Below are 27,242 nucleotides of genomic sequence, written 5' to 3'. Positions count from 1 at the left end.
TAACTTTCTTTCCTTAAAAATATGGTAATCTGCATCACAAAAGATGGAAAGTCTAATTTTGCATGTTTCTTAGAATATCAGTAAATTATTTTGAAGCCAGGGACTGTGTATTATTTGTATCTGTCCTGGCATTTTATTTTATTTATTTTTTTATTTATTTTGAGACAGAATCTTGCTCTGTTGCCAAGCTGGAGTGCAGTGGAGTGATCTTGGCTCACTGCAATCTCTGCCTCCTGGGTTTAAGTGATTCCCCTGCCTCAGTCTCCAGAGTAGCTGGGATTACAGGTGGGGCGGGTGTCACCACACCTGGCTAATTTCTGTATTTTAGTAGTGACAGGTTTTCACCATGTTGGCCAGGATGATCTCGATCTCCTGACTGCATGATCCGCCTGCCTGGGCCTCCCAAACAAGGATGAGCCACTGTGCCTGGCCCTAGCATTTTGTTTGTTTGTTTGTTTATTTAAGGCAGAGTCTTGCTCTCTCACCTAGGCTGGAGTGCAGTGATGCGATCCTGGCTCACTGCAACCTCCGCCTCCTGGGTTCAAGTGATTCTCCTGCCTCAGCCTCCTTCATAGCTGTGACTACAGGTGCGTGCCACCACGCCCAGCTAATTTTTATCTAAATACAAGGTTTTGCCATGTTGGCCAGGCTGATCTCAAACTCCTGACCTCAGGTAATCCACCCTCCTCCGCATCCCAAACTGCTATGATTACAGGCATGAGCCACCGTGCCCGTCCTTGTCCTGGCATTTTATACACTGCTTTTGCATAGAGAAGGTAAAAAGGTTTACACTGGTCCAATCATCAGGTCAATAGCTCAGAGGTCAGATTCACCAGGGCTTAGGATTTTCAAATATACAAATAGAAAGGATTAAGGTGAGAAGGCATGTATTTTGCTGTTAATACCATCTGACCTCCTTGGCTTCACTTCTGTGATGTTGCTGTCAAATGTCTTTTTTTTTTTTTTGGATACAACAGTCTCATGCCATTGCCCAGGCTGGAGTGCAGTGGTGTAATCATACCTTATTGCAGCTTTGACCTCTGGGCTCAAGCAATCCTCCCACCTCAGCCTTCTAAGTAGCTGAGACCACAGGCCCACACCAACATACCCCGTTAATTTTTTTTTCTTTTTTAGTTTTTGTAGCTATGGGGTCTCTCTGTGTTGCTCAGGCTGGTCTCGAACTCCTAGGCTTAACCCTCAGCCTCCCAAAGTGTTAGGATTACAGGCATGAGCTACTGCACCCAGTCACCTATCAACAGTCTTAATGTACCAGAAGCATTTTACATAGTTGATCTTGTCCCTCCTTCTTGATTCACTTTAATAATTGTCTTCTAGGACCCCACAATTTCCTAGTTTCCTTCCTGCCTCACTGGTTGCTGCTTTTCAGTCCCCCTTACTTGTTCCTCTTCATTTAGTCTTCTGTTAATTGGAGTGCCCTTGGCTCAGTTGTTGATCACATTTTACATACGCTTAATTTCCAGAGTGCTTCAATTCTTATGGCTTTAAATGTCATCTATAGTCTGATGATTCCCAAATTTTAATCTCCAACCCAGACCTCTCTCCCATACTCAAGATTCTTATATATATTCTTATATCTCTATGTCTTCACTTCAGTGTCTGAAAGACATTTATTTCAAAATCAACATGTCCTTTACTGTAGTCTTGATCTTTTTTCTGAAAGCTGTTCTACCTAAAACCTATCTCAGATGATTGCATTTCTGTCATTCTGGTTGCTCAGGTCAGAATTTCTGGAATTTTCCTTTACTTTGTCTCACATTTCTCATCTAAGATATCAGCAAATGATCTTGATTCTACCATGTATATTACTTAGAATCTATATAGATATCACCACATTCATTGCTATTAGCCTGATACAAGCCTCCGCTATCTCTTGCCTGAATTGCCACAATACACTCTTTGTTAACATGTTCCATGTGTACTTGAAAAGAATGTGTACTTTATAGGTAGCGAATGAGTACAGCGCTCTTACATTAGGCTAAGTTAGAACCTGGGCAACCTGGTGAAAAGCCTTGTTTCTTTTGCTTTGGACAAATCAAAGAAAGAAAGAAAACACTTTTTTATTTTTTGAGATGGAGTCTCGCTCTGTCGCCCAGGCAGGAGTGCAGTGGTGGCAATCTCAGCGATTCTCCTGCCTCATCCTCCTGAGGAGCTGGGATGACAGGCACACACCGCCACGCCTGGCTCCTGACCTCATGATCCGCCCGCCTCGGCCTCCCAAAGTGCTGGGATTACAGGATTGAACCACTGCACCTGGCTAAAAAAGAACTTTTTGGTCAGCAAATGTCTACCTTTTTCGTATAAGACAGCAGAATGAACTCTGTGATGAAACAGCCATATATTCGTACTGCCAAAAGAGAGAGAAAGCATTTAGAGAAATGATATGTATACTGATGATTGAAATACAAGCATAGTGTGATGAGTGAACAAAGTGTCTGGATGAAGTGCTCAGGGGGTTGGGAGGAAGATAGTTTCAAGGGGATTTTCCCCTTTGACTTGAAGGTGTTTAGCTTTATTCTTCTAAACACTGGAGTGCAATGTATTTGATGCCTTGTGTTTCGGCTATACGGTCCTAGGAAGCGTTTATAAAGGAAACTTGTTAGGTTATTATTAAGTGTACAAGAGTTGAGCAAACATGCATCATTGGACTCCAGTTTTTAAGATAATGTCTGGGACATAAGTGTATGCCTGAGTAATTCTTTCATTTTTCTTTTTTGGTTTCTTATTTATAGGAAGAGCATTAAGAAGTTGGTTTTGAAGAACCTTAATAATAGCAGTCTCTTTTCTCCTGTTAATCGAGATTCAGAAACTCTAGCTTCACCGTCTGAATATCCAGAAAATGGAGAGAGGTACACTGAATTCTGTTTTGAGTTGTTCTGAATAGAGTCATATTCTCATTTTGAAGACATTCTTAGGAATTTATGAAAATTTAGGAAGTTTGGTGAATGTTGCATAGAAGTAATACAGCTTATGAGCACTAATGAGAAATTAAATTCATTAAACCTTAAAATTATTGGAGTTCTGATTCGGTGTTTCAGAACTATTTTGGTATTTGTGTATCTTGTTTTGGACAGGGTTAGCATGCATTTGACACCCCTCAGCCCTTTAAAATAAGGGATTTTTGTCTGTGATGATTTTCTTTTTTTTTAATTTGAGACGGAATCTGGCTCTGTTGCCTAGGCTGGACAGCAGTGACATCAGCCAAGATCGCCTCTTGTGCTCAGGCAATTCTCCTGCCTCAGCCTCCTGCCAGCCACCAGGGCTGGTTGATTTTTTTTTTCTTTCATTGGGGATTACATTTCAAATTTTTATATTTTTAGTAGAGACGGAGTTTCACCATTTTAGCCAAGGATGGTCTCCTGACCTCAAGTGATCCGCCTGTCTCAGCCTCCCAAAGTGCTTATGTTCTTTCATTTTAGAAATTTCTTTTTCTTTCTTTCTTTTTTTTGAGACAGAATTTTGCTCTTGTTGCCCAGGCTGGAGTGTGATGGCAAAATCTCAGCTCACTTCAACCTCCTCCTCCTGGGTTCAAGCGGTTCTCCTGCCTCGGCCTCCTGAGTAGCTGGGATTACAGGCATGCACCACTACACCTGGCTAAATTTTGTATTTTAGTACAAAACCCCAAAAATGGGGTTTTGCCATGTTAGGCCAATCTCGAACTCCTGACCTCAGGTGATCGGCCCACCTTGGCCTCCCAAAGTACTGAGATTTCAAGTGTGAGCCACCACGCCCAGCCGAAATTTATTTATGAATATGTTTTATAATATAAAGATTATGTATGAATGATATATTCTGTAACCTGCTTATTTCCATTTATTTTGTTAGAAATGCCTTTCCATTATCTGTATGAATGTATTTGTCTCTTCTTTTTTTAATGATTACCTAAGTCATTATTGTGAATGTAAGATAACTTGACCAGTTCTTTGTTAGTGGAGATTTAGATTATCTGGTATTCCTCTACTCTAAACAATCTTTCAATAAAAATCCTTATGTAGTTGTACATGTTCTCAGGGCCTCCTGAGGGCTGTATCAGGAAAAAGAAGAAAAGAAAAGAAACCCCTTGTATAGACACCTTTTCACTCCTGTTTTTTTCTTTTGGATAAAATTCTAGTGTGATTTTTCTGTTTTTTATTTAACAAAGTGTTTTTCTAACATTTTTGTTAATTGTAATCTTAAAATCTAACTTTTTTCAGTTTTTTTTAATCTTAAAATTAACCACCAATTATTTGATCCCACATAGGAGCATATACAAGAGAGACAGTAATTATCTATTTTACAGTACTGCTGTAAGTATTAAGTGGATTTTTAATACGTGTAACTATCCAGAACATTGCCAGGCACCCCTTAGTAAAAGCTCAGTATGAGTTACTTATTATCATTGTTATTACTACTACAGGAGGCTAAGGTATTACTTCTTTTTTTCCTTTTCAGATTTAGTTTCCTGAGCAAACCTGTTGATGAGAATCACCAGCAGGATGGAGATGAAGATTCCCTTGTGTCACGTTTTTATACTAACCCTATTGCCAAACCTATTCCTCAAACCCCAGAAAGTGCTGGAAATAAACACAACAGCAGCAGTGTGGATGATACCATTGTTGCATTAAACATGCGTGCTGCTTTGCGAAATGGGCTGGAAGGAAGCAGTGAAGAAACGTCTTTTCATGATGAGTCACTTCAGGATGACCGAGAAGAAATAGAAAATAATTCTTACCATATGCATCCAGCAGGTCAGGTTCAGATTGGTACATGTTTAATCTCTTACCAGTCATTTGAGGTTACTTGCTTGTTGCAAATATTCAACATGTAGAAGTCAGCTGTTTGACATATTAAGTATTATTTTATATGATCTCACATAGGAGAGTTTAATATTTAAACAATTTTGACTCATGCTTTAGTTGATTCCAAGTTTGCGTATTCTTTGGACCTTTAGAGTATTAAAATTATGCATCTTTAATTGTCCTGATACAGTCTAAAGAACCCAAATTTTATAGCCAGAGTCTATCCTGATATTTTCCCTAGCTTTGTAAACTAGGGCAGATTGCTTATTGTTGTTGGTTTTTTGTTTTTGCAGTAGTGTCTCACTCTGTTGCCCAGGCTGGAGTGCAGTGGTGCAATCTTGGTTCACTGCAACCTCAACCTCCAGGGATTAGGTAATCCTCTCACCTCAGCCACCGGAGTACCTGGGACTATAGGCATGTGATATCACACCCAGTTAATTTTTGCATCTTTTTTTTTTTTTTTGCCATGTTGCCCAGGCTGATCTCAAATTCCTGGGCTCAAGCAATCCTCCTACCTTGGCCCCCCAAAGTGCCAGGATTACAGGTATGAGCCACCATGCCAAGCCCATTTTGGGTGTTTTACAGTATTCTTGAAGTGTTGGCAAAATTTATATTTAGTTTTCTTATTGCCTTCATATATATATTTGGTCACTTGGTATCCTAAAGAAAGAACTTTGTACTTTGACATTAAGAATCCCAGGTGGCCTGGGTGTGGTGGTTCAGCGCTCTGGAAGGCTGAGGTGGGAGGATTGTTTGAATCCAGAAGTTTGAAACCAGTGTGGGCAACATAGCAAGACCTGATCTCTACAAAAAACTTAAAAACAAAAGTAATTAGCCAGGTGTGGTGGCACGTACCTGTTGTCAAGCTACTGTAGAAGCTGAGGTGGGAGGATCACTTGAGCACAGGAATGCAAGGTTGCAGTGAGCTATCATCATGCCACTGCGCTCTAGCCTGGGTGACAGAGCAAGATCCTGTCTCCTAAAAAAGTAAAAAGAATTCTAGGTGCTTAATCTGTATTTTTGTATATAGAGCTACATGAATTTATTATGCTACTATATATCTTTTTAATAGGAATTTTTATATTATTTCTAATTTACCTTGTTTGCTGCCACCCAATTTCGAGTTCCCTTCCCAAGAAACAAGTATACAACTGGGTGTTTGCTTGAGGCTGGAGTTTGATTTGATGTGGGCCTGAAATACTTTTCTCTTAGAGAGCAAGTTAGCCTTATATGTAACTACAAATGGGACAAGGAGTGAATAGAATAAGCAAGCATACCAGTGTTCTACTTCCCTTGAGTTTTTCAACTCTCTTCTTTTTTTATTTTGGTCTCTTTTTTTCTATTGTAATAATTCTTTTTTTGTTTGGTTGGTTGGTTGGTTTTGTTTGAGATGGAGTTTTACTCTATTGCCCAGGCTGGAGTGCAGTGGTGCAATCTCGGCTCACTTCAACCTCCGTCTCCCTGGTTCAAGCAATTCTTGTCTCAGCCTCCCGAGTAGCTGGAATTACAGGCACCCACCACCACGCCTGGCTAATTTTTGTATTTTTAGTACAGGTGGGGTTTCACCATATTGGCCAGGCTGGTCTCAGACTTTCCTCAGGTGATCTGCCCGTCTCGGCCTCCCAAAGTGCTGGGATTACAGGCATGAGCCACCGTGCCTGGCCTAATATTTCTTGTCCTTTGGCCATCAAATATCAGTTACTTTTTTGAGACAGAGTCTTGCTGTGTTGCTCAGTCTATAGTGCAGTGGCGCAATCTCAGTTCACTGCAATCTCTGCCTCCTCTGTTTAGCAATTTTTGTGCCTCAGTCTCCTGAGCAGCTGAGGGACTACAGCCATGTGCCACCACATCCAGCTAATTTTTGTATATTTGATAGATAATGAAGTTTTGCCATGTTGGCCAGGCTGGTCTTGAACTCCTGGACTCAAGTGATCATTCACCCTGGCCTCCCAAAGTGCTCAGATTACAAGCTTGAACCACCTTGCCTGGCCTGATTTTTTATCTTCCTTTTAGCTCTATTTGGGGGTGTAAATTTGAAAGATAGAGGAGGTGTATGGGAAACAAGCTATAAAACAAGAAGTATTGGGTTTGGAGTTTTATATCTACTTTGGGTTTTAGTATCCATGTATGTAAAATAAAAGGAAAAGCTGATTAAGCCTTTCTCAGAATATTTTATGAGATGCCTTTTACAGTCCAGGATGTTAATGGGTGTTTTTTGAAAAGAATGTTCTGTGCTTAAGTCTGGAAAAACACGAGGTTAAGCAGAGTTTAATAGATAGACTGCTTATTGCATGTTTTTAGCGTCTCTGATATAACATATGTATGTTCTTCAAACCTATTTGACCATGAAGCTTTTTTTTTTTTTTTTTTTTTTTTTTTTGAGACTGAGTCTTGCTCTGTTGCCAGGCTAGAGTATAGTGGCATGATCATGGCTTACTGCAACCTCTGTCTGGGTTTAAGCAATTCTCCTGCTTCAGCCTCCAGAGTAGCTGGGACTACAGGCACATGCCACCACACCCAGCTGATTTTTGTATTTTTAGCAGAGATGGGATTTCACCATGTTGGCCAGGATGGTCTCCATCTCTTGACCTAGTGATCCACTGGCCTTGGCCTCCAAAGTGCTGGGATTACAGGCATGAGCCACTGCACCCGGCCCCATGAAGCTTTTTGTACCACAAACATGGCCCCATGAAGCTTTTTATAAGACACACACATGCACACACACACGGCTTCTCCTAGGAATCATGTTTGGTAGAAAAGCAGTTTGGAAAAATTCTTCATTCCTATATATTTTCTCTTTATATGATGATTTAGTTGCTGATTATTTCAGGTTTTTTTTTTCCTGTGTTTTTTTCTTTGCTTCTTTGTTTTTGGTCACAGGTATCGTTCTCACTAAGGTTGGTTACTATACTATTCCATCTATGGATGACCTTGCTAAAATTACCAATGAAAAAGGAGAGTGCATTGTCTCTGACTTCACTATTGGTCGGAAAGGTAAGTGTGAGTTTAGCACTTAGTGATTAAACCAGGGAGTTGCACCTTGTTTTTGAAATTTGGGGAAGCTCTTGATAGCTGAATCTGTGTTTTTTCTACATTTTGTCCCACTTTGGCCTGAATCTTAGATGCTTTGATAAGTAATAAAACAAGAAAGACTGCAACCGTGTAGATTTTTTTTTTTTCTGTTGAGACAGAGTCTTACTAGTCTCAACTCCTGGGCTCAAACATTCCGCCTCTTGAGAAGCACAGAACCATATAATATTATCTGGGCTTAGGTATACCTGTTTGGTGCTAGTAACTATTTGGGTCATTTTAATTTTTTGTAATTAAATAGAATACTGGAAATACAAAGAACTACTAAGAAAATTGAATAATAGCCAAGAGATGTATAACACTTAGCATCAACTTCATGTTACTAAGTTATTGCTGATAATTTTCTTTTGGGGAATAGTTATCACGTTATATTGTATTAAAAAGAGCTCAGGCATTTTAACCCAAACGACAGGCCAAGTGCTAAAGTTTGTTTATATAGCAGCGTTGTAGATAAATGGGAAGAGATTTAAGAAGGTTGTTTTGAAGCTAATGGAAGTTGTAAAAATGCAGATAGTAGGCCTGTCACAATGGCTTACGCCTGTAATCCTAGTGCTTTCGGAGGCCAAAGTGAGAGGATCAGTTGAGCTCAGGAGCTTGAGACCAGCCTGGGCAACCTCGTAAGACCTCATCTCTACCAAAAAGTAGAGAAAATTAGCCAGGTATGGTGATGTGTACTTGGGAGGCTGAGGTGGAAAGATTCCTTCAGCCAAGGAGGTTGAGGCTGCAGTGAGCCAGGACCACTGCACTCCAGTCTGGTCCAGCAGAGCAAGACATTACCAAAAAAAAAAAAAAAAAAAGCAAAAGAAAAAGACAGATGTTAAATCAGATAACAGTATAATTGATGTTACTCCCTAAGTCCCCATTCTTAGCAGTCTAGGAATTCCTGAATGGTTTAAATTATTAATATTTAAAACTGCTTTCTCCTTGTGATTGTTGAATCACTATAGTTGTAAAGCAGGTATTTGCCTTCATACAGAATGAATTTTTAACTATTTGCTCTGATTTATAGGTTATGGTTCAATCTATTTTGAAGGAGATGTGAATTTGACAAATCTAAATTTGGATGATATTGTGCATATCCGAAGGAAGGAAGTAGTTGTTTACGTAGATGATAACAAAAAACCACCTGTGGGTGAAGGACTAAATAGGTAAGAGTTTATATACATACAGAAAATAATCAGCTAAATCACAGTTGTTTTTCTGCAAACATGAATGTGTTCAGATATATGCCTCTGTAGTTTGTTTTCCTGTCTTACTGTAGAGTACATTTTTTGTTTCTCTACTTTGATTTAAAAGTGTAAATGGCAAAGAAATGCTGCACTATGATTTTGAACTCCTTTTCCCTGATTTTATTATTTATTTAATTTTAAAAAATATTCCTTGGATTCTATTTTATTTTATTTTATTATTTTATTTTTTGAGATGGAGTTTTGCTTTTGTTGCCCAGGCTGGAGTATGGTGACGCAATCTCAGTTTACCACAACCTCTGCCTCCTAGGTTCAAGTGATTCTCCTGCCTTAGCCTCCCAACTAACTGGGATTGCAGGTGTCTGCCACCATGCCCAGCTAATTTTTGTATTTTTAATAGCGACAGGGTTTCACAATTTTGACCCGGCTGGTGTCGAACTCCTGACATCAAGCAATCCACCCGCCTCAGCCTCCCAAAGTGCTAGGATTACAGGCGTGAGCCACCATGCCCAGCCAATAATTAGTAAGGAAATTGACTCAGTAATCACAAACTTGTCAAAAAAGAAAAACCTAGAATCGTATGGTCTCATTGGTGAATTCTAAACATTTAAAGAAGAATTAATACCAGTTATTCTCAAACTCTTCCAAAAAATTAAAGAGAAGGGAATAGTTTCGGACTCACTCTGTGAGGCAAGCTTTACCCTATTCAAAAGCCAAAGAAAAAACTGCAAGGAAAGAAAACTACAGATTACTTGATGAATATATTGATGAAAAAGTCATCAACAGAGCCCTAGGAAGCAGAATTTAATAGCATATTGAAAGAATTACACATCACAGCCAAATGTGATTTATTCTGGAATGCAAGGATGGCTCAACCTTTGAAAATCAGTGAAACATACCACTTTAACAAGATAAAGGAGTACCACCACATCATCATCTTCATAATACAGAAAAAGTATTTAACAAAATTCAACACCCTTTCATAATAAAGGCACTCAACAACAACTACAAAAAAGCACTCAACAAAATAGGGACAGAAAGAAACTACCTCAACATTAATAAAGGCTATATATGAAAAACCACAGCTGATATTACAACGTTGAAATACAGAAAACTTTTCCTCTGAGACAAGGCAACACAAGGATGCCTGCTTTTGCCACTTTTCTCAAACATACTACTGCAAGTCCTAGTCAGAGCAGTTAGGCAGGAATAAGAAATAAAAGTTAATAGTTTTGAAAAGAAGCAAAATTATCTCTGTTCTTTGATGACATAATGTTGCGTAGAAATTCCTAATAATGCCACACAAGAAAACTTACTAGTTATAAACAAATTCAGTAAAGTTACAGGATACAGAATCAAAATGCAAAAATCAGTTAGACTGCTCTATGTTAACAATGAACAAAAAGAAATGTAGAAAACATTTCACGTATGTAGTAGCAGCAAAATGAATAAAATACATACAAACAAACTTAGCCAAGGAGGTAAGTGACTTGTTTATAGAAAGCTACAAAACATTGTTCAAAGAAAGTAAACCAGACATAGATAAATGGAAGACAGACCATACTCATGAGTTAGAAAACTTCATATATTTCTGCTGGGTGCGGTGGCTCACACCTGTAATCCCAGCACTTTGGGAGGCCAAGATGGTCTGATCACTTGAGGTCAGGAGTTTGAGATGAGCCTGGCCAACATGGTGAAACCCCATATCTACTAAAAATAGAAAAATTCGCCAGATGTGGTGGCACATATCTGTAATCCCAGCTACTCGGGAGGCTGAGGCTGGAGAATGGCTTGAACCTGGGAGGTGGAGGTTGCAGATTGCGCCACTGCATTCCAGCCTGGGCGACAGAGTTAAACTCCAAAGAAAAAACTTAATATTGTTATAATGTCAGTACTACCCACAATGATGCACAGATTTAATGCAGTCCCTGTCAAAATCCCGGTGGCATGATTTGTAAAAATAGAAAAATTCATGCAGAATTTCAAGAAACCTCGAATACCCAGACACTCTCAAAAAAGAACAGTTTGGATGTCTCATGTGTCCCAATTTCAAAACTTATTATACATCTACAATAATCAAAACAGCATGGTAGTGGCATAAAGATAGACATAAATACCAGTGGAATATAATAGAGCCCAGAAATAAAACTTCACCTATATAGTCAAATGATTTTTGAGACAGGGTCTTGCTCTGTCACCCAGGCTGGAGTGCAGTGGTGTGATCATGACTCTGTGTAACCTTCGACTCCCAGGTTCAAGTGATTCTCCTGACTCAGCCTTCTGTGTAGCTCGGACCACAGGCAGGCACCACCACACCCAGCTAATTTTTTGTATTTTTTGTAGAGATGAGGTTTTGCCTTGTTGCCTGCCCAGGCCAATCTCAAATTCCTGAGCTAAAGCTTTTGGGCAGCCTTGACTTCCCAAAGTGTTGAGATTACAGGTGTAAGCCAACACATCCAGCTTCAAATGGTATTCAGTAAGGTATAAAAATTATTTAGGTGTAGGGTGGAAGGGCACAAGCGTTTAAAAAGTAAAAAAAATTGTTTGATGGGGAGAAGACAGTCTCTTCAACAAAGGATGTTGGCAAACCTGGATATCCACACGCAAAACCGTGAAGTTACACCATATACAAAGATTAACTCAAAATGGATAAAATACCTAAGTGTAAGATTAAAAAATGTACAACTCTTAGGAAAAAACACAGAGGAAAACCTTCATAGCACTGGTTTTGGCAATGATTTCTCAGATATAACATCAAAAAGTATAAGCAACCAAAGCAAAAATAGACAAATGACACTATATCAGACTGAAAACCTGCACAGCAAAAGACAAAAAGTAGAAAGGCAACCTAAATAGGAGAAAATATATGCCAATTATATTTGATAAGGAGTTAATAACCAGCATATAAAGAATGCTGCAATTCAACAGCAATAACAAAAATGGTAACCCATTTCAGAAGTGAGCAAAGAGGATGGGTGTACAGTGGCTTATTCCTATAATTCCAGCACTTTGGGAGGCAGAGAAGTGAGGATTACCTGAGGCCAGGAGTTCAAGAAAATAGCAACGCTCTGTATCTGCAAAAAAGGTTTTTTAAGTAATTGAGCATGGTTGCACAAACCTATAGGCCTAGCTGCTCAGGAGGCTGAGGTAGGAGGTTCAGCTGAACTCAGGAGTCAGGATTACAGTGAGCTGTGATCATGCCACTTCATTCCTGCCTGGGCAAGAGAGGGAGACCCTGTCTCTAAAAACAAAAAAGAAAATATTGGCAAAGGACTTGACATTTCTCCAAAGATCATATACAAATGACCAAGAAGTACATGAAAAGATGCCCAACATTACTAATTATTAGAGAAATGCAAAGCAAAACCACAATGAGATGTCATATTCATTAGGATGGTTACCAGAAGAAAAAAATTGGCTGGGTACAGTGGCTAACGCCTATAACCCCAGCATTTTGGGAGACCGATGTGGGTGGATCGCTTGAGCCTAGGAGTTCGAGACCAGCCTGGCCAATATGGCAAAACTCCATCTCTACTAAAAGTACAAAAATTAGCTGGGTGTGGTGGCACACACTCAGCTACTTGGGAGGCTGAAGTACAAGACTCACTTGAACCTGGGAGGAGAAGGTTGCAGTGAGCTAAGATTGTACCACTGTACTCCAGCGTGGATGACAGAGCAAGACTTAGTCTAATAAGAAACAAATTAGCATGTGTCTGCCAATGTGGAGAAATTGGAACCTTTGTGCATCGTTGGTGGGAATGTATAGCAGTGCAGCTACTATGGAAGACACTATGGTGGTTCTCGGAAAAGTTAAAAATAGAATTAATTGTCTGATCCAGCAGCTCCACTTCTGGGTATATATACAAAAAAATTGAAATCAGGATCTTTGTATACCTATGTTCATAGTAACACTTTTCACAACAGCTAGTAGGTAAAAGTCACCCAAATGTTTATTGATAAGTGAATGGGTAAACAAAATGTGGTATATACATGTAGTAAAATATTATTTAGCCTGCAGAGGAGATTAGCATGGCCTCTGCAGAAGGATGACACACAAATTCATGAAGCATTTCATATTTTTTATTTTTATAATTTTTTTTTGAGACGCAATTTTGCTTTGTCACCCAGGCTGGAATGCAGTGGCGTGATCTCGGCCCACTGCAACCTCTGCTCCCGGTTCAAGTGATTCTGCTGCCTCGGCCTCCCCAGTAACTGGGACTACAGGCATGAATGTGCCACCACGCCGGGCTAATTTTTGTATTTTTAGTAGAGACGGGATTTCACTGTATTGGCCAGGCTGGTCTCAAACACCAGACCTCGTAATCCGCCCATCTCAGCCTCCCAAAGTACTGGGATTAGGCGTGAGCCACTGCGCCCGGCCATATTTTTTATTTTAAAAATTAAAAAATACATATTCAGCCTCAGGAACGAATTTCTGACATACAGTACAACATGGACAAACCTTGAGGACATGCTCAATGAAGTAAGCCAGTCACAAAAAGATGAATACTGTATGATTCCACTTGTGAGGTATCTAGGAGAAGTCAAATTTAGAAAAACAAAGTAGAGTGGTATTTGCCAGGGGCTGAGGGGAAGCAGGAAATGGAGAGCAGCATCTGCCTATTACATCCTAGTAGTTACTGTGTTCAGGTGTAAGGCATACAAAATGAATAGGATATAGCACTTGAATCTAGTATTAATACTAGAATTGGTATGCTACCAGTCTTGTAGTGATCTTCACACTGATATTCTTGATACTTCATTTTCCAAGCATTTGTTTTTAGTAAATGGGTCATACCCTGTTTTTTATTATTATTTAGTACAGTAGCCCTTTAAGACTTACAGAAGACTTGGGTCATACCACTCGACTGTGACTTAAATAACTTAGTGATCCCTAGCTTAAATGTTATGGAAATTAGATTGGAAATAATTGATGTACTGTGGTAATTTGAAATAAATGCACTGTGATTCTAGAATCAGATACTACTGTGTTCATGTAGGAGTGACTCCTTGCTCATAAGCTTATGGGGCAAAACTCAAGTTTATGTCACATGCAGAATAATTCCAAGGCAACATAGTTATCATTATTCACTATTTATGTGTTAGGTGCCTTTTTGGTCTTACATGAAGCATTTTTACTTCAGTTGGTTATGTTTTATAGGAAGGCTGAAGTTACATTGGATGGAGTTTGGCCAACAGATAAAACATCTCGTTGTTTAATAAAGAGCCCAGATCGCCTTGCTGATATCAACTATGAAGGAAGATTGGAAGCAGTTTCAAGGAAACAGGGAGCTCAGTTTAAAGAATATCGACCTGAAACTGGTTCTTGGGTGTTTAAGGTATAGTCATTTAACCCAGTTCACACCTTTATAAACTAACTATATTTACAGTCACAGAATGATGATATTGGAAGGGATCCTTTCCTAAATTCATTCTGTCTGTCTGTCTGTCTGTGTATTTATTTATTTAGAGATGGGAGTCTTGCTCTGTTGCTCAGGCTGGAGTGCATTGGTGGGATCATAGCTCCCTGTAGCCTTAAACTCCTGGGCTTAAGCAGTCTTTCTGTCTCAGCCTCCCAAGTACCTGGGCCTACAGTCGTACACTACCATGCCTGGCTACTTTTTTAAATTTTTGTAAAGATGGGATTTCTTAATGTTCACCAGGCTGGTCTCCCAACTCCCTGGATCAAGCAGTCTTCCTTCTTGGCCTTCCAAAGTACTGATTATAGATGTAAGCCACTGCCCCCGGCCAAATTCTCTTTATTTTTATAAATTTGGAAAGAGATGTCTAGATACATTATGATTTGCTCCAAACTACACACCTAGTCAAAATGCAGCAGTAATGAGCTATTATAAACTCTTTGGGTACATGATTCAAGTCCTCTACTCACCTCCTATGAGCATTTAGAAATACATTTCTAAGGTGTAGTAGTAGTATTTATTTTATTTTATTTATTTATTTTTTTTAAAATAGGGTTTCACCATGTTGGTCAGGCTGGTCTTGAACTCCCGACCTCAGGTGATCTGCCCACCTTGGCCTCCAACGTGCTTGGATTGCAGGTGTGAGCCACCATGCCTGGCCAAGTGTAGTAGTATTTCTAATGTTTGTAATCGTTAGGGACTTCAGTAATTCAACAGGCTCTTCCTATGTAATTGTCATTTTTACTTTTAAAGATTTTTAGAGAAGAAAAGATTGATTGTCCTTAATAGTTTAACCCAGTGGTTTCCTCTCATTCTAGGCTGTTTGGATTATTTAACATGTTAAGGGCCCTGTGTAGATAGAGGGTAACAGGCAATATATGTCTGTGAAAATAATAAGTCTTTGGATTAAATTTCATACATTAATGATAGCATTTTAAATGACATTTTAATGTATTATGTAATCTCTATACTAGTATGAGCAACGAGTACATATATCACACATCTTCTGAATCTTAGAAAAAGAAAAGTGTGATAGTTGACATTTTGCTTTAAATACTTTGATATTTCTCCCTTTTTTTTTTTTTTCTCCAAGTAATACTACAAGATTGCAAAGGCAAGTATCGTGAAAGCATAATGTTTAAATTGATTTTGTGGGATTCTTCTCTTCCTTAGGTCTCCCATTTTTCTAAGTATGGCCTTCAGGATTCTGATGAGGAGGAGGAGGAGCATCCATCTAAAACTAGTACAAAGAAGTTGAAGACTGCTCCTTTGCCTCCTGCAGGGCAGACTGCCCCTTTCCAGATGGCTCTTAATGGCAAACCTGCACCTCCACCTCAGGTAGAGAAAGGACAGTGAATTTGAATGGAATCGGTGATACAGAAGTTGAAAGCAAGTCACTCAGCTGATACAAAGCTGTTTTATGACCCTTGGAACTTTGAAGAGTACAAACATTGGCAATCGCGTTGAAACAAGTACAAGGGAGGGCGTGAGGTCATACGGGCATCTGTCTTTTTATTTGAGAGATTTAAAGAATTCTCTTGCTGTTTGGATCATTCCTTTACAGATTGTCATTCTTAAACCCTTTCTTCTCTCTCATTTGGACTTGCTGAATTCTCTGCTCATTGATTAAGATTTGCTCATGCGGGTTCATGCACAGTAAATTCTATGTGCAGTTTAATCTTTTTCTTTACCTCCATGGTTTTTTAAAAGTTAAATTAGCTTTCTGGAAGGTTTTTTAATCTCCATTTTTTCAAGTTGTTTGCTTATACTTCAGGTAACCTTGATATTTGTATTTTAATACATAATCTTTATGAAAATAGACAGTTTTGAAATGTAAATGAATTATTTGGCTTGGGGAGATCAGGGCCTATATTGTTTATTGCAATTATTTGTATCGTTGATACGGGATTTCTTTGTAAAGCATCCTCTACCTCTCTGCTGCTGAAAGCTAGACCTTTGGAATTTTCCATGCTATAATTCTTATGGCTGCTGAAATGTGTGGTTTTTATGATTTATTAAATAATCTCCTAGGAGGCATTTCTGGAGAATGTGTGTATGTACATGTTTGCGCGTACAGGGTGAGGGGGAGGGCATGATAAATGAGGGAAACTGGAAATATATTGACTTTTATGTTTCTAATCTTTGTAGCAGTTAGAATACCCCTAAGAAATCTCCACTGACAAAATGAACTACTATAAATAGATGTGGTTTTCCAGTTATCCATATTCATTTTATCTGTCATATGCTTTGTAGCATCTCCTTCTTTGCTAATTTTTTATAATCTTACATACTATACATATATTTCTCATAAACATATATATATTTTCTTAGGACAAGAGTCAGATGGCCTTATTTTCTATAACAAAGTAATATGCAGGATCTTAAAGTTACCTCTTTCTAGTTGGCCCAGCTGAAAAAGAAAAGCTTCATTTATGAACACACAGGAAAGTGTAGTATTGACAATCAGTAGTTTCCATGTTCTTTAATTGCAGAATACAAATACTAGAAAAATAACTATAAGCTCCTATATTGACACTTGTGTTAGTGAGATGCTTTGAAATATTGAGCACCCAAAAATTTCAGAAGAAGGTTCTAGCAAAGAGATAGCAAGTAGCTTTTTTTTTTTCTTGAGAAAGAGTCTCACTCTGTTGCCCAGGCTGGAATGCACTGGTGCAGTCTTGGCTCACTGCAGTCTCCACCTCCCAGATTCAAGTAGTCTTGTTCCTCAGCCTCCCAAGCAGCTGGGACTACAAGTGCGCACCACCCCACTCATCTGATTTTTTGTATTTTTAGTAGAGATGGGGTTTTGCCATGGTGGCCATACTGGTCTCGAACTCCTGGCCTCAGGTGATCCTCTTACCTTGGCCTACCAAAGTGTTGGTGACTCAGGGTGTGAGTCACAGTGCCTGGCCTAAAATGGGCAAGTAGCTTTGACTGAGGAAGTGGAAATGATCTTTGACCTTTTGGTTGGGAAGAGTAGAAATGAGAGAAATGGATAGAGGCATTTAGATGTCTAGACTTAGGTTTTGTTTACTTGCATTATTTTTGAAGGCCTTGAGCTTGGTATATTGGAACAGAAATGTGAGACTCTAGAGAATTCTTTAATATTTATTGCCCAGTGACTCAAGTGAGGTGGATGGGAAATGCCAGTGGTTTGTTAGTAGCACCAAAGACCCTACATTTTACTTGGCAAAGGGAAACTACTTGAGCCATTTGAGTAAACTGGAAACAGACAGCAGTCTTACCTCTGTGTCAAGATGACTGCATACTGTCACCTGGCCCCTTAAAGAGGTTGATTGTACAACTTCAACTTTTTTCCTTGGGGGAGAGAGGCCTGTTTCTTTAGGTATTTAGGAAGATGTGAGTTTTTTGTTAAATGGTCACATTTGTTCCATTACCTTTTGTATGATATCCTCAGTCCCCTTCTTTTCAGTTGGTTCTTAAGCCTTGCTTTTGCTCTTAAAGCAAGTAAGGCCAGGCGCAGTAGCTCACACCCGTAATCCCAGCACTTTGGGAGGCTGAGGCAGGAGGATCACGAGGTTAGAAGTTGGAGATCAGCCTGACCAACATGGTGAAACCCCATCTCTACTAAAAATACAAAAATTAGCTGGGCATGGTGGTGCATGCCTCTAATCCCAGCTACTCAGGAGGCTGAGGCAGGAGAATTGCCTGAGCCTGGGAGGTGGAGGTTGCAATGAGCAGAGATCATGCCACTGTACACCAGCCTGGGTGACAGAGTAAGAACTTCGTCACAAAAAAAAAAAAAAGGCAAGTCTAAGCAACCAGGAAACATAAAGGTAACTAAATTTTCATGTGATCTTTTCTCCTAAACCTTTTAGGTTAGAGAAAATGCTGGCAGATAAACCTTAGTCACACAGATGTATTAAGGTAGTTGCAGAAATATTTTGTTCTGTGGTTAGAACATTAGTTTCAAAATCCTGGTCTGGAATTCAATTTCCATCTGGTTGCATCAATGCCCCGGTAAGCTTGACTTAGATTCCACAGATTTGGCATGGGGCTCAGGCATATTTATATTCTAATGCTTCTCTCCAGGTGTGGTTGAAATGTGCAATCAGGTTTCAAAACTGTTTAAAGATCTCAGGCTTTTGACAGTCAGGTAGAGATACATGTAGGTTTTTGCCTTAGCCTTAAAACTGAAGAGTAACTTGTGTTCAGTAACATCAAGGCAGGCTAATTGGCCTGCTCAGAAACTTAGCATTGTTCACTCAGTGAATCCATTCAAATAAGTCATATTTTTTTTTTTTAATTACTTTTTTTCTGAGACAAAGTTTTCCTATGTTCCTCAGGCTGATTGAACTCTTGGGATCAAGCAATCCTCACCTCAGCCTTCCAAGTAGCTGAAACTGCAGGTGCATGCCATCATGCCAGCTAATTCTATTTATTTATTATTTATTTATTTAGAGAGAGAGAGACAGGATCTTGCTCTGTTGCCCAGGCTGGTCTCAGATTCTTGGCCAAGTGAGTATCCTGCCTTGGCCTCCCAAAGTGCTGGGCTTACAGGCCAAGGAGCCACAGCACCCTGCCTAAATAAGTTAAAAACTTTTTTGAAGGATAGAAGGGATCAGCGTTCAGAAGAAAAATTTATTTCATTTTACTTTAATTTGAAATAAAATGGCAGCTCTCTAAATTGATCCAATGAATCCATATATTTTTAATATATTTTATTTTTATTTTTTGTGGAGAGGAGGGTCTCAGTATGTTGCCCAGGCTGGTCTTGAACTCCTAGGCTAATTTGCCTCTGCCTCCCAAAGTGCTGGGATTATAAGCATAAGCCACCACGCCCAGCCTAAAACATTCTTTACAGTTAGAAAACTAGTTCTTTTTCAGGCAGGCAACAATAGTAGTTACGTTGAATCAAATTATTTTTCTGAGAAGACCGTGTGAATTATTTAAATATCTGTTTGACCTTGGACTTGCTATTCACTCTGTTGAATAAGGGTGTCTTGATATATCTCACTTTTCCTACTGAATTAAGCGATGCTGTATCTTTAGGTATTGATAGTCCTATTATGAGGAATAGTCTTTTGAGATATCTCAGGTTATTGAAGGTTTCAGTTGTGAAACCTCACCTTCCATATATTTAGACAATCATTTTACAGATATAATCTGTGTAATTAGTATTCATAAGAGGTTGTGCTGTCATTTAGAAACAAATATGATCCTGTTTTCAAGGGATTATATTGTAGGAAAGGGAGAGTTAAAATGGTGTCTTAGTTGCCTGCTGCTGCTTATACAAGCCTTTCTTTTCCATAGACAGGTTTTCTCTTCCCTTTGCTCAATTACTTCTGAGCCATCTTTTTTTTAAAATTATACTTTTCTTTCCAAGACTGGCTTTAAAAGGATACCTGATCTGCCAAGGTATCCAGGAAAATAAGTACACAGACAGCTTTGGGGAGTTTATTGCGATTACTTATACTTTAACAAAATTTATATATATGGTGTTCTAGCCACTTAACCATAGTTTCATAGTAATTCCCTTTCCCTTTGACCACTTAGTTGCTATCTTGTAGCTTTGAAGTCTGTTTATATGAGTAGAGTAAATAAAAACTTACATTTAGCATTCTTCATAAACATATGATGAGTCCCTTAGATCTCTAATCTAGTTATTTGATGAAATCCTCTCATTTTGTCTGAAAGTGTTCAAGGTAAGCATCTCTTGGTATTAGCAGTATTACTTTGTTGAGTAGTATAGTAAATTGGAACCACTCTTGCCCTCCCCATTTTTTCTTTCCTCCCACTCACTCTCACTCCTTTTTATCTTTTTATAGTTTACTGCTTTCTCTACCATGTGCCAAGCACTGCATTAGGTAATAGAAATAACTAAGTGAATGTTCAGTAAATGTTGAACTTAATGATGTACTATATACAGAAAACAGTAAGCCATAAATCATTTTGCCAAGCCTTTACAGTCTGTTGAGCCAAATATACATATATATATATATATTTTTTTTTTTTCAAGAAATTATAGTAACTTAGGATACACAGTATAAAGTAGATATAAATGGGATATTTTGGGAACCTAACAGGATGTCATACTGACCAGATTGACAGGCAATGGGAAATAACAGGCCTTTTCTTTAAGATGAATTATTTGATGAAAAGTTAACATAGTAGGGAACTTATGAAGTAGGAGTGTTTTCCACAGTTCTTAAAATTTATTTATTGGCTGTGCGTGGTGGCTCAAGCCTGTAATCCCAGCACTTTGGGAGGCCAAGGCGTGTGGATCACGAGGTCAAGAGATCAAGAGCATCCTGGTCAAAATGGTGAAACCCCATCTCTACTAAAAATACAAAAAATTAGCTGGGCATGGTGGCACGTGCCTGTAATCCCAGCTAGTCAGGAGGCTGAGGCAGGAGAATTGCCTGAACCCAGGAGGCAGAGGTTGCGGTGAGCCGAGATCACGCCATTGTACTCCAGCCTGGGTAACGAGTGAAATTTCGTCTCAGAAAAGAAAAGAAATTATTTATTTATTTTATGAGATGGAGTCTCTCTTCTGCTCAGGCTGTAGTGCAGTGGCGTGATCTCTGCTGACTGCAGCCTCCACCTCCTGGGTTCAAGCGATTCTTCTGCCTCTGCCTCCCAATTAGCTGGGAGTACAGGCGCGTGCCATGACACCCGGCTAATTTTTGTATTTTTAGTAGAGATGGATTTTCACCATATTGGCCAAGCTGGTCCCATATGGACCTCCCAAAGTGCTAGGGTTACAGGCATGAACCACCACGTCCAGCCTAGAGGTTTTTTTGGTTTGAAAATATTTTAGAAATTGGCTTAGTTGTTTGCTAACATTTTAGTACATAGGTAATTGAATTTATACATTAATGATTGACTTACAATATGTTTCAGCTTTGTGAGTGTTTACCCTTTTAAATCATACAGTGTTAGTCATAGTTGTCTTTAAAACTGCTTAATAGGCTGGGCGCTGTGGCTCATGCCTGTAATCCCAACACTTGGAGGCCGAGGTGGGTGGATCACCTGAGGTCAGGAGTTTGAGACCAGCCTGGACAACATGGTGAAACTTCATCTCCACTAAATACACAAAAATTAGCCAGGCGTGGTGTGGAGAAGGAGGTTGCAGTGAGCCGAGATTGTGCCATTGCACTCCCTGGGCGACCAGAGCAAAACTCTGTCTGAAAAAAAAAACCAAAAAACTGCTTAATAAATGTAAATATAACTCGACATTTTTAAACGTAAAGGGATTCTTCTCAGATTAAAACTGTTCCTAATATTATTACTTTGGTTTTTGGAAGAGTGGGTAGTCCTTATATCTTACATGGTACTGCACAAGTAGAGCCCACCTAACCTTAGGATTCAATAACCTGAAAGTTAAATTCTAGACCCAAGATTGTGTTGACTAGAAATTTATTTCTAAATGTTTTTAAGAAAAAGCAAAGTTACTGAAAATTTTTATATCTGTACCTTTTTTCTCTTTTTCCAGTGTCTTCTGGCTATAAGACAGTATCAGGAGAAACAGTGACACTGTGTAAACCAGGAAATGTAGTTGCTAGCTAGATCAAGTAAAGCATAATCTTTGACTCTGAAGACCTTTTGTTCACTATGGGTGCTGGCTTAGGTCCCAGACACCAGGTTATCATATTAGAATGGGATGATTCCATGAGTCCATATTTAGATCCAAGTACTTTTATAAGGATTATCTTGGGGTAAATGATTTTTAAATCACTCTAGGAAATCTGCTACCTTACTTCATCATATAATGGGCTAAATCCAGTAATTGCTATATCATATTCTGAATAAAGTAAATCTGATTTAGAATCTTTGTGTCTGTTTGGTGTAATTTAATGCTGCTTTCCTGATCTTTCTGCTGTCTACAGAGCCAGAGTCCAGAGGTGGAGCAGTTAGGGAGGGTTGTGGAACTGGACAGTGACATGGTAGATATCACCCAGGAGCCAGTTTTGGATACCATGTTAGAAGAGAGCATGCCTGAGGATCAGGAACCTGTATCTGCCTCAACACATATTGCATCTTCACTGGGAATTAATCCACATGTCTTACAGGTGAAGTCCTAAACCATCTTTTTTACGACAGAAAACCAAACTAATGTTTTATCTCTATTGCCTGGGATCAAGTCTCTTTCTTGGTTGTTAAGACCATTGAGTACTCACTGTAATGGAGTAAAAAATACAAGAATTTGGCCAATGTCTGGGCCTCATTTTCTTATTCAAGGAGAGAAGGCTATATTGAGAACTAATAGAGCTTCTGGTTTTAACTGCATTAGAATCCAGAGACCTAATTCCAATCCCAGTTTTGTTTTTGTTTTTGAGATGGAGTTTTGCTCTGTCGCCTAGGCTGGACTGCAATGGTGCGATCTCAGCTCACTGCAACCTCCACCTCCCTGGTTCAGGCAGTTCTCCTGCCCCAACCTCCAGAGTAGCTGATATTACAGGCATGTGCCACCACACCTGGCTAATTTTTTTTTTTTTCTTTTTTGTATTTTGAGTAGAGATGGGGGTTTCACCATGTTGGCCAGTGTGGTCTTCAACTCCTGACCTCAGGGGATCTGCCTGCCTCAGCCTCCCAACGTGCTGGGATTACAGGCATGAGCCACTGCTTCCAGCCCCAATCCCAATTTTGTAACTTTATTACTTTGTAACTTCAGGCAAGTCATTTAACATCTATACTAAGTGGGTACTGATTTTTCTCTATAAAATATTACTTTGTCTATATCACAGGGTACTTTTAAGTGTGCCACAAAATTAAAAAATTTTAAAACCTGGTAGCACAGGTTTTTTTAAGCTATGTCTTTACTTCCGTTTATCCCAGTGCCTTTTGGCATGTTATGTGTTTAACCTCATTTTTGTTTGACTTTAAAATTATTTTATCAGCAAACATAGCAACTCCTGTGTGCCAGGTTCTGGCAAGACTATACAAAGAAGAGGAGTATTATATGACTTCTGCCTTTCAAGCACATACAGCGTAATGAGGTCCATCCGTCACACAGATATACTAGCTCTGTATACAGCCTTAAGGAGGAGATATATTTTTGGTTGTTGTAAACTGCATTTTTTTTTTTTTTTGGTGTGGCCTTTTCATTCTGGGAAGCACATTTATTCTGTAGATATTGCCTTTTTAGATCATGAAAGCATCATTGCTTACTGAGGAAGAAGATATAGATATGGCACTGGATCAACGCTTCAGTCGCCTTCCTTCCAAAGCAGATACTTCTCAAGAAATTTGTTCTCCCAGACTCCCCATTTCAGCATCCCACTCATCGAAAACTCGTTCACTAGGTACAGTATAAAATATGCTATTTTATAAGAAAGCTATATGGAGTCATCAAGTCCTGCCAAGTTCTGCTTTTCACCTTCGTCTTCTAACCCAAGTGGACTTTTCTAGCAAATATCTGCCAAGCAACTAGACCTGTGACATAAGGATGCTAAGAGAAATTTTACTCATAAGTATTCATTAAGAGTAGCCAGTTTTTTTGTTTTTGTTTTTAGACAGAGTTTTGTTCTGTTGCATAGACTAGAGCGCAGTTATGCAATCGAGCCCACCACAGCCTTGAACTCTTGGGCTCCAGCAGTTCTCCTGTCTCAGCCTCCTAAGTAGCTAGGAGTGCAGGCATATACCACCACTGTCAACTAACTATTTTTTTAAATGTTTGTAGAGATGGATCTTGCTATCTTGCCCAGGCTGGTCTTGAACTTCTGGCCTCAAGTGATCATCCTGCCTCAGCCTCCCAAAGTGCTGAGATTACAGGTATGCGTCACTGCACCTGGCAGGAGGGGCCAGTTTTTAAGAACTATAATTACCACTCTTTGTGCAGATGCAAAAGTGTATGGAGAAAAAAAGCATTTGTGCTTTGTTTAGGTTGATATTTTTATTTGCTTATGAATGTAGATTAGATAGTAAGCTCTGACTTCCTAATTTTTATGTGTTACTTAGAGAGTTCAGCAAGTTGTCCTGCATTGTACTTTTTTGGTGCAGTCCTATTGCTATAACACTGCCTTGTCTTCTAGGGAGAAGTATTGTTTCTCATAATGCACAGAGCACATCACATTTCTGCTTTTCTCTAAACCTTTTAAAATTCCTAGGGAAATGATTACATATTTGATTTTAAAGTTTTCTCTTTTCTAGTGGGCTTGTTAACTCACATGAAATTGGAAGTTTTATTATCAGCAAAGAACTTAAGCAGATGTAGTTTCAAATATTTTGAAAGCCAGAGAAGGTGGCAGAGAGACATTTGTTCATACTGCCTTAAAAACTAAATATTTATTTTTCAATTCTTTTGAATTCCCTTATTATCAACTTTGCTCTTTAAAAATATTTTAAATTTCCCTTTGGTGTAGAGGAAAAAAAGAAAAAATATATTTTAACCAATAAAGTATCAATTAAACATTCTTAATAACCTTTTCCATAATGGATACTGCATGAAAATCTCATACTTTAATAACTCTTAACTCCATGCTTTAGATAAAAGCCTTATAAAATTGGGCAACAGGCACTAGTAATAAGAACTGACCTTAAGCTGGGCACAGTGGCTCATGCCTATAATCCTAGCACTTTAGGAGGCTGAGAAAGGAGGATGGCTTGAGGCTAGGAGTTGGAGAGCAGCCTGGGCAACATAGCTAGACTCCATCCCTATAATAGCTAGCTAGCTAGATTAAAAATTTTAATGTTAAAAAAAATTTTCTTAAATAACTTTTTTAGAAAGTCACATGTGCAATTTTAAGATACCTAGTGTATTTTGATTTCATTGACTGTAGCATTGTTTAGAGTAGAACAGGAATTTGAGTTTTGATCTTACTTTTATGTGTCCTGAGAAATGGTTACCTTTAGGGTTCTGACAAGGGTATCAGCAGTGGTGCCAGACTTACCTGGGCTTATCTCCTAGTCCTGTCACTTAGTAGCTTTGTGGATTTGGACAAATCACTCAGTTTTCTCACATAAACATTGGAGAATGATAATAATGCTAATCATTTAAAAGTTTTTGTAGAATGAAATGAAATAACATACACAAATGACTCATACTGAGTCAGCTGCATATACATGCTAGATCATTTTTTAAATCATGGTAATAATGTTGTTGCTTTTATCATTGTTGTTATCATCATTAGAATTCTTGACCTGATTTTCTAGTTCAGAGAGTAATTTCTGCAAAATCTGACTTAGCCTGCTTCTGGTCATCATCCACGTCTGATATAAGTAGTTTGATAAAACATTGAATGATTTCAGCCTTACTGATTTTTGTAATTGTTCAAGAAACAATAGCTTGTGTTTTATAATAGTCTTTTCCCCTCTTATTCTCTCTTCATTTCAGTTGGTGGGTTACTACAATCAAAATTTACAAGTGGAGCTTTTCTTTCACCAAGTGCCTCTGTGCAAGAATGTCGTACTCCCAGAACAGCATCTTTAATTAATATCCCATCTACATCCTCTTGGTCTGTCCTTCCACCCCTGGCTTCTGTGTTCACAATGCCCAGCCCAGCCCCTGAGGTTCCATTGAAAACAGTGGGTACACGTAGGCAACTAGGCCTAGTCCCTCTTGAAAAGTCTGTCACCTATGGCAAGGGAAAACTCTTGATGGACATGGCCCTATTCATGGGACGCTCATTTCGTGTTGGTTGGGGCCCCAACTGGACTCTTGCTAACAGTGGAGAGCAGCTGAATGGCTCTCATGAACTAGAAAATCATCAGATTGCTGATTCTATGGAGTATGGATTCCTGCCCAATCCAGTAGCTGTTAAATCGTGAGTCACATTTCTTGATGTTTTTGGAGAAAGGCAACATGATAGGTGAAAGAAACTATTCATTATCAGGAGGTTAGGGCCCTGCTTTGTGATCTTTCTAGATATATTCTGCGTGTGTGCGTGCATGTGTTTTGAGACAGAGTCTCGCTCTGTCGCCCAGGCTGAGATGCAGTGGGCATGATCTCAGCTCACTGCCACCTCTGCCTCCCAGGTTCAAGCTCTTCCCCTGCCTTAGCCTCCTGATTAGCTGGGATTATAGACGTGTGCAACCACACCCAGCTCATTTTTGTATTTTTAGTAGAGATGGAGTTTTGCCATATTGGCCAAGCTAGCCTTGAACTCCTGACCTCAGGTGATCTACCCACCTCTGCCTCCCAAAATGCTGGGATTACAGGTGGGAGCCACTGCACCTGGCCCAATTTTAAATAGAAGATATTTGTGTAATGATAAACAAATGATTAATAAGATGACTGTTTGTATCATGGAATTATGAAGAGTATATAATATATACCTAATGGCTTAACTTTGGTTGGAAAAGTAAGGGACCCAAGGCTAATGTTGCAACATTCCTTTGCTTTTCAGCCTTTTTATTGAATTAGCTTTTTTTTTTGAGACAGAGTTTTGCTCTTGTTATCCAGGCTGGAGTGCAATGGCGCGATCTCGGCTCACCGCAGCCTCCGCCTCCTGGGTTCAGGCAATTCTCCTGCCTCAGCCTCCTGAGTAGCTGGGACTACAGGCATGTGCCACCATGCCCAGCTAATTTTTTGTATTTTTTAGTAGAGAGAGGGTTTCACCATATTGACCAGGATGGTCTCAATCTCTTGACCTCGTGATCCACCTGCCTCGGCCTCCCATAGTGCTGGGATTACAGGCTTGAGCCACCGCGCCCAGAAAATTTATTGCTTCACTATTTGTGATTTCTTCACATATAAATGATATTCTCAACATTTCCTCTGTCTTTTCATAAAGTAGTTGAACTGTGGAGAATCCATATGTAAGTATTTGGATGTTCTTTAAATATGT

General features: G+C 39.1%; 1 protein-coding gene and 1 pseudogene across 7 annotated transcripts in view; both read left to right on the top strand.

Annotated features, from left to right (window-relative positions):
- The window catches only part of NUP98 (nucleoporin 98 and 96 precursor), a 114,346-nt gene that overhangs the window by 55,396 nt on the left and 31,708 nt on the right, over positions 1–27,242 (top strand). For all 7 annotated transcript variants that reach the window (XM_078340341.1, XM_009007507.5, XM_078340340.1 and 4 more), the window contains 9 exons: positions 2,751–2,867; positions 4,450–4,745; positions 7,677–7,790; positions 8,896–9,034; positions 14,235–14,412; positions 15,667–15,831; positions 22,344–22,526; positions 23,603–23,759; positions 25,790–26,219. In XM_078340341.1, the coding sequence (XP_078196467.1) occupies positions 2,751–2,867; positions 4,450–4,745; positions 7,677–7,790; positions 8,896–9,034; positions 14,235–14,412; positions 15,667–15,831; positions 22,344–22,526; positions 23,603–23,759; positions 25,790–26,219 (1,779 nt within the window). The remainder of the gene's footprint in view (positions 1–2,750; positions 2,868–4,449; positions 4,746–7,676; positions 7,791–8,895; positions 9,035–14,234; positions 14,413–15,666; positions 15,832–22,343; positions 22,527–23,602; positions 23,760–25,789; positions 26,220–27,242) is intronic.
- LOC118145940 (U6 spliceosomal RNA) lies at positions 13,042–13,154 on the top strand (annotated as a pseudogene).

This window comes from Callithrix jacchus, chromosome 10, assembly GCF_049354715.1.
Source record: "Callithrix jacchus isolate 240 chromosome 10, calJac240_pri, whole genome shotgun sequence".
In the NCBI taxonomy this organism is placed as follows: domain Eukaryota; kingdom Metazoa; phylum Chordata; class Mammalia; order Primates; family Cebidae; genus Callithrix; species Callithrix jacchus.
This window is presented reverse-complemented; position numbering and strand designations above follow the sequence as displayed.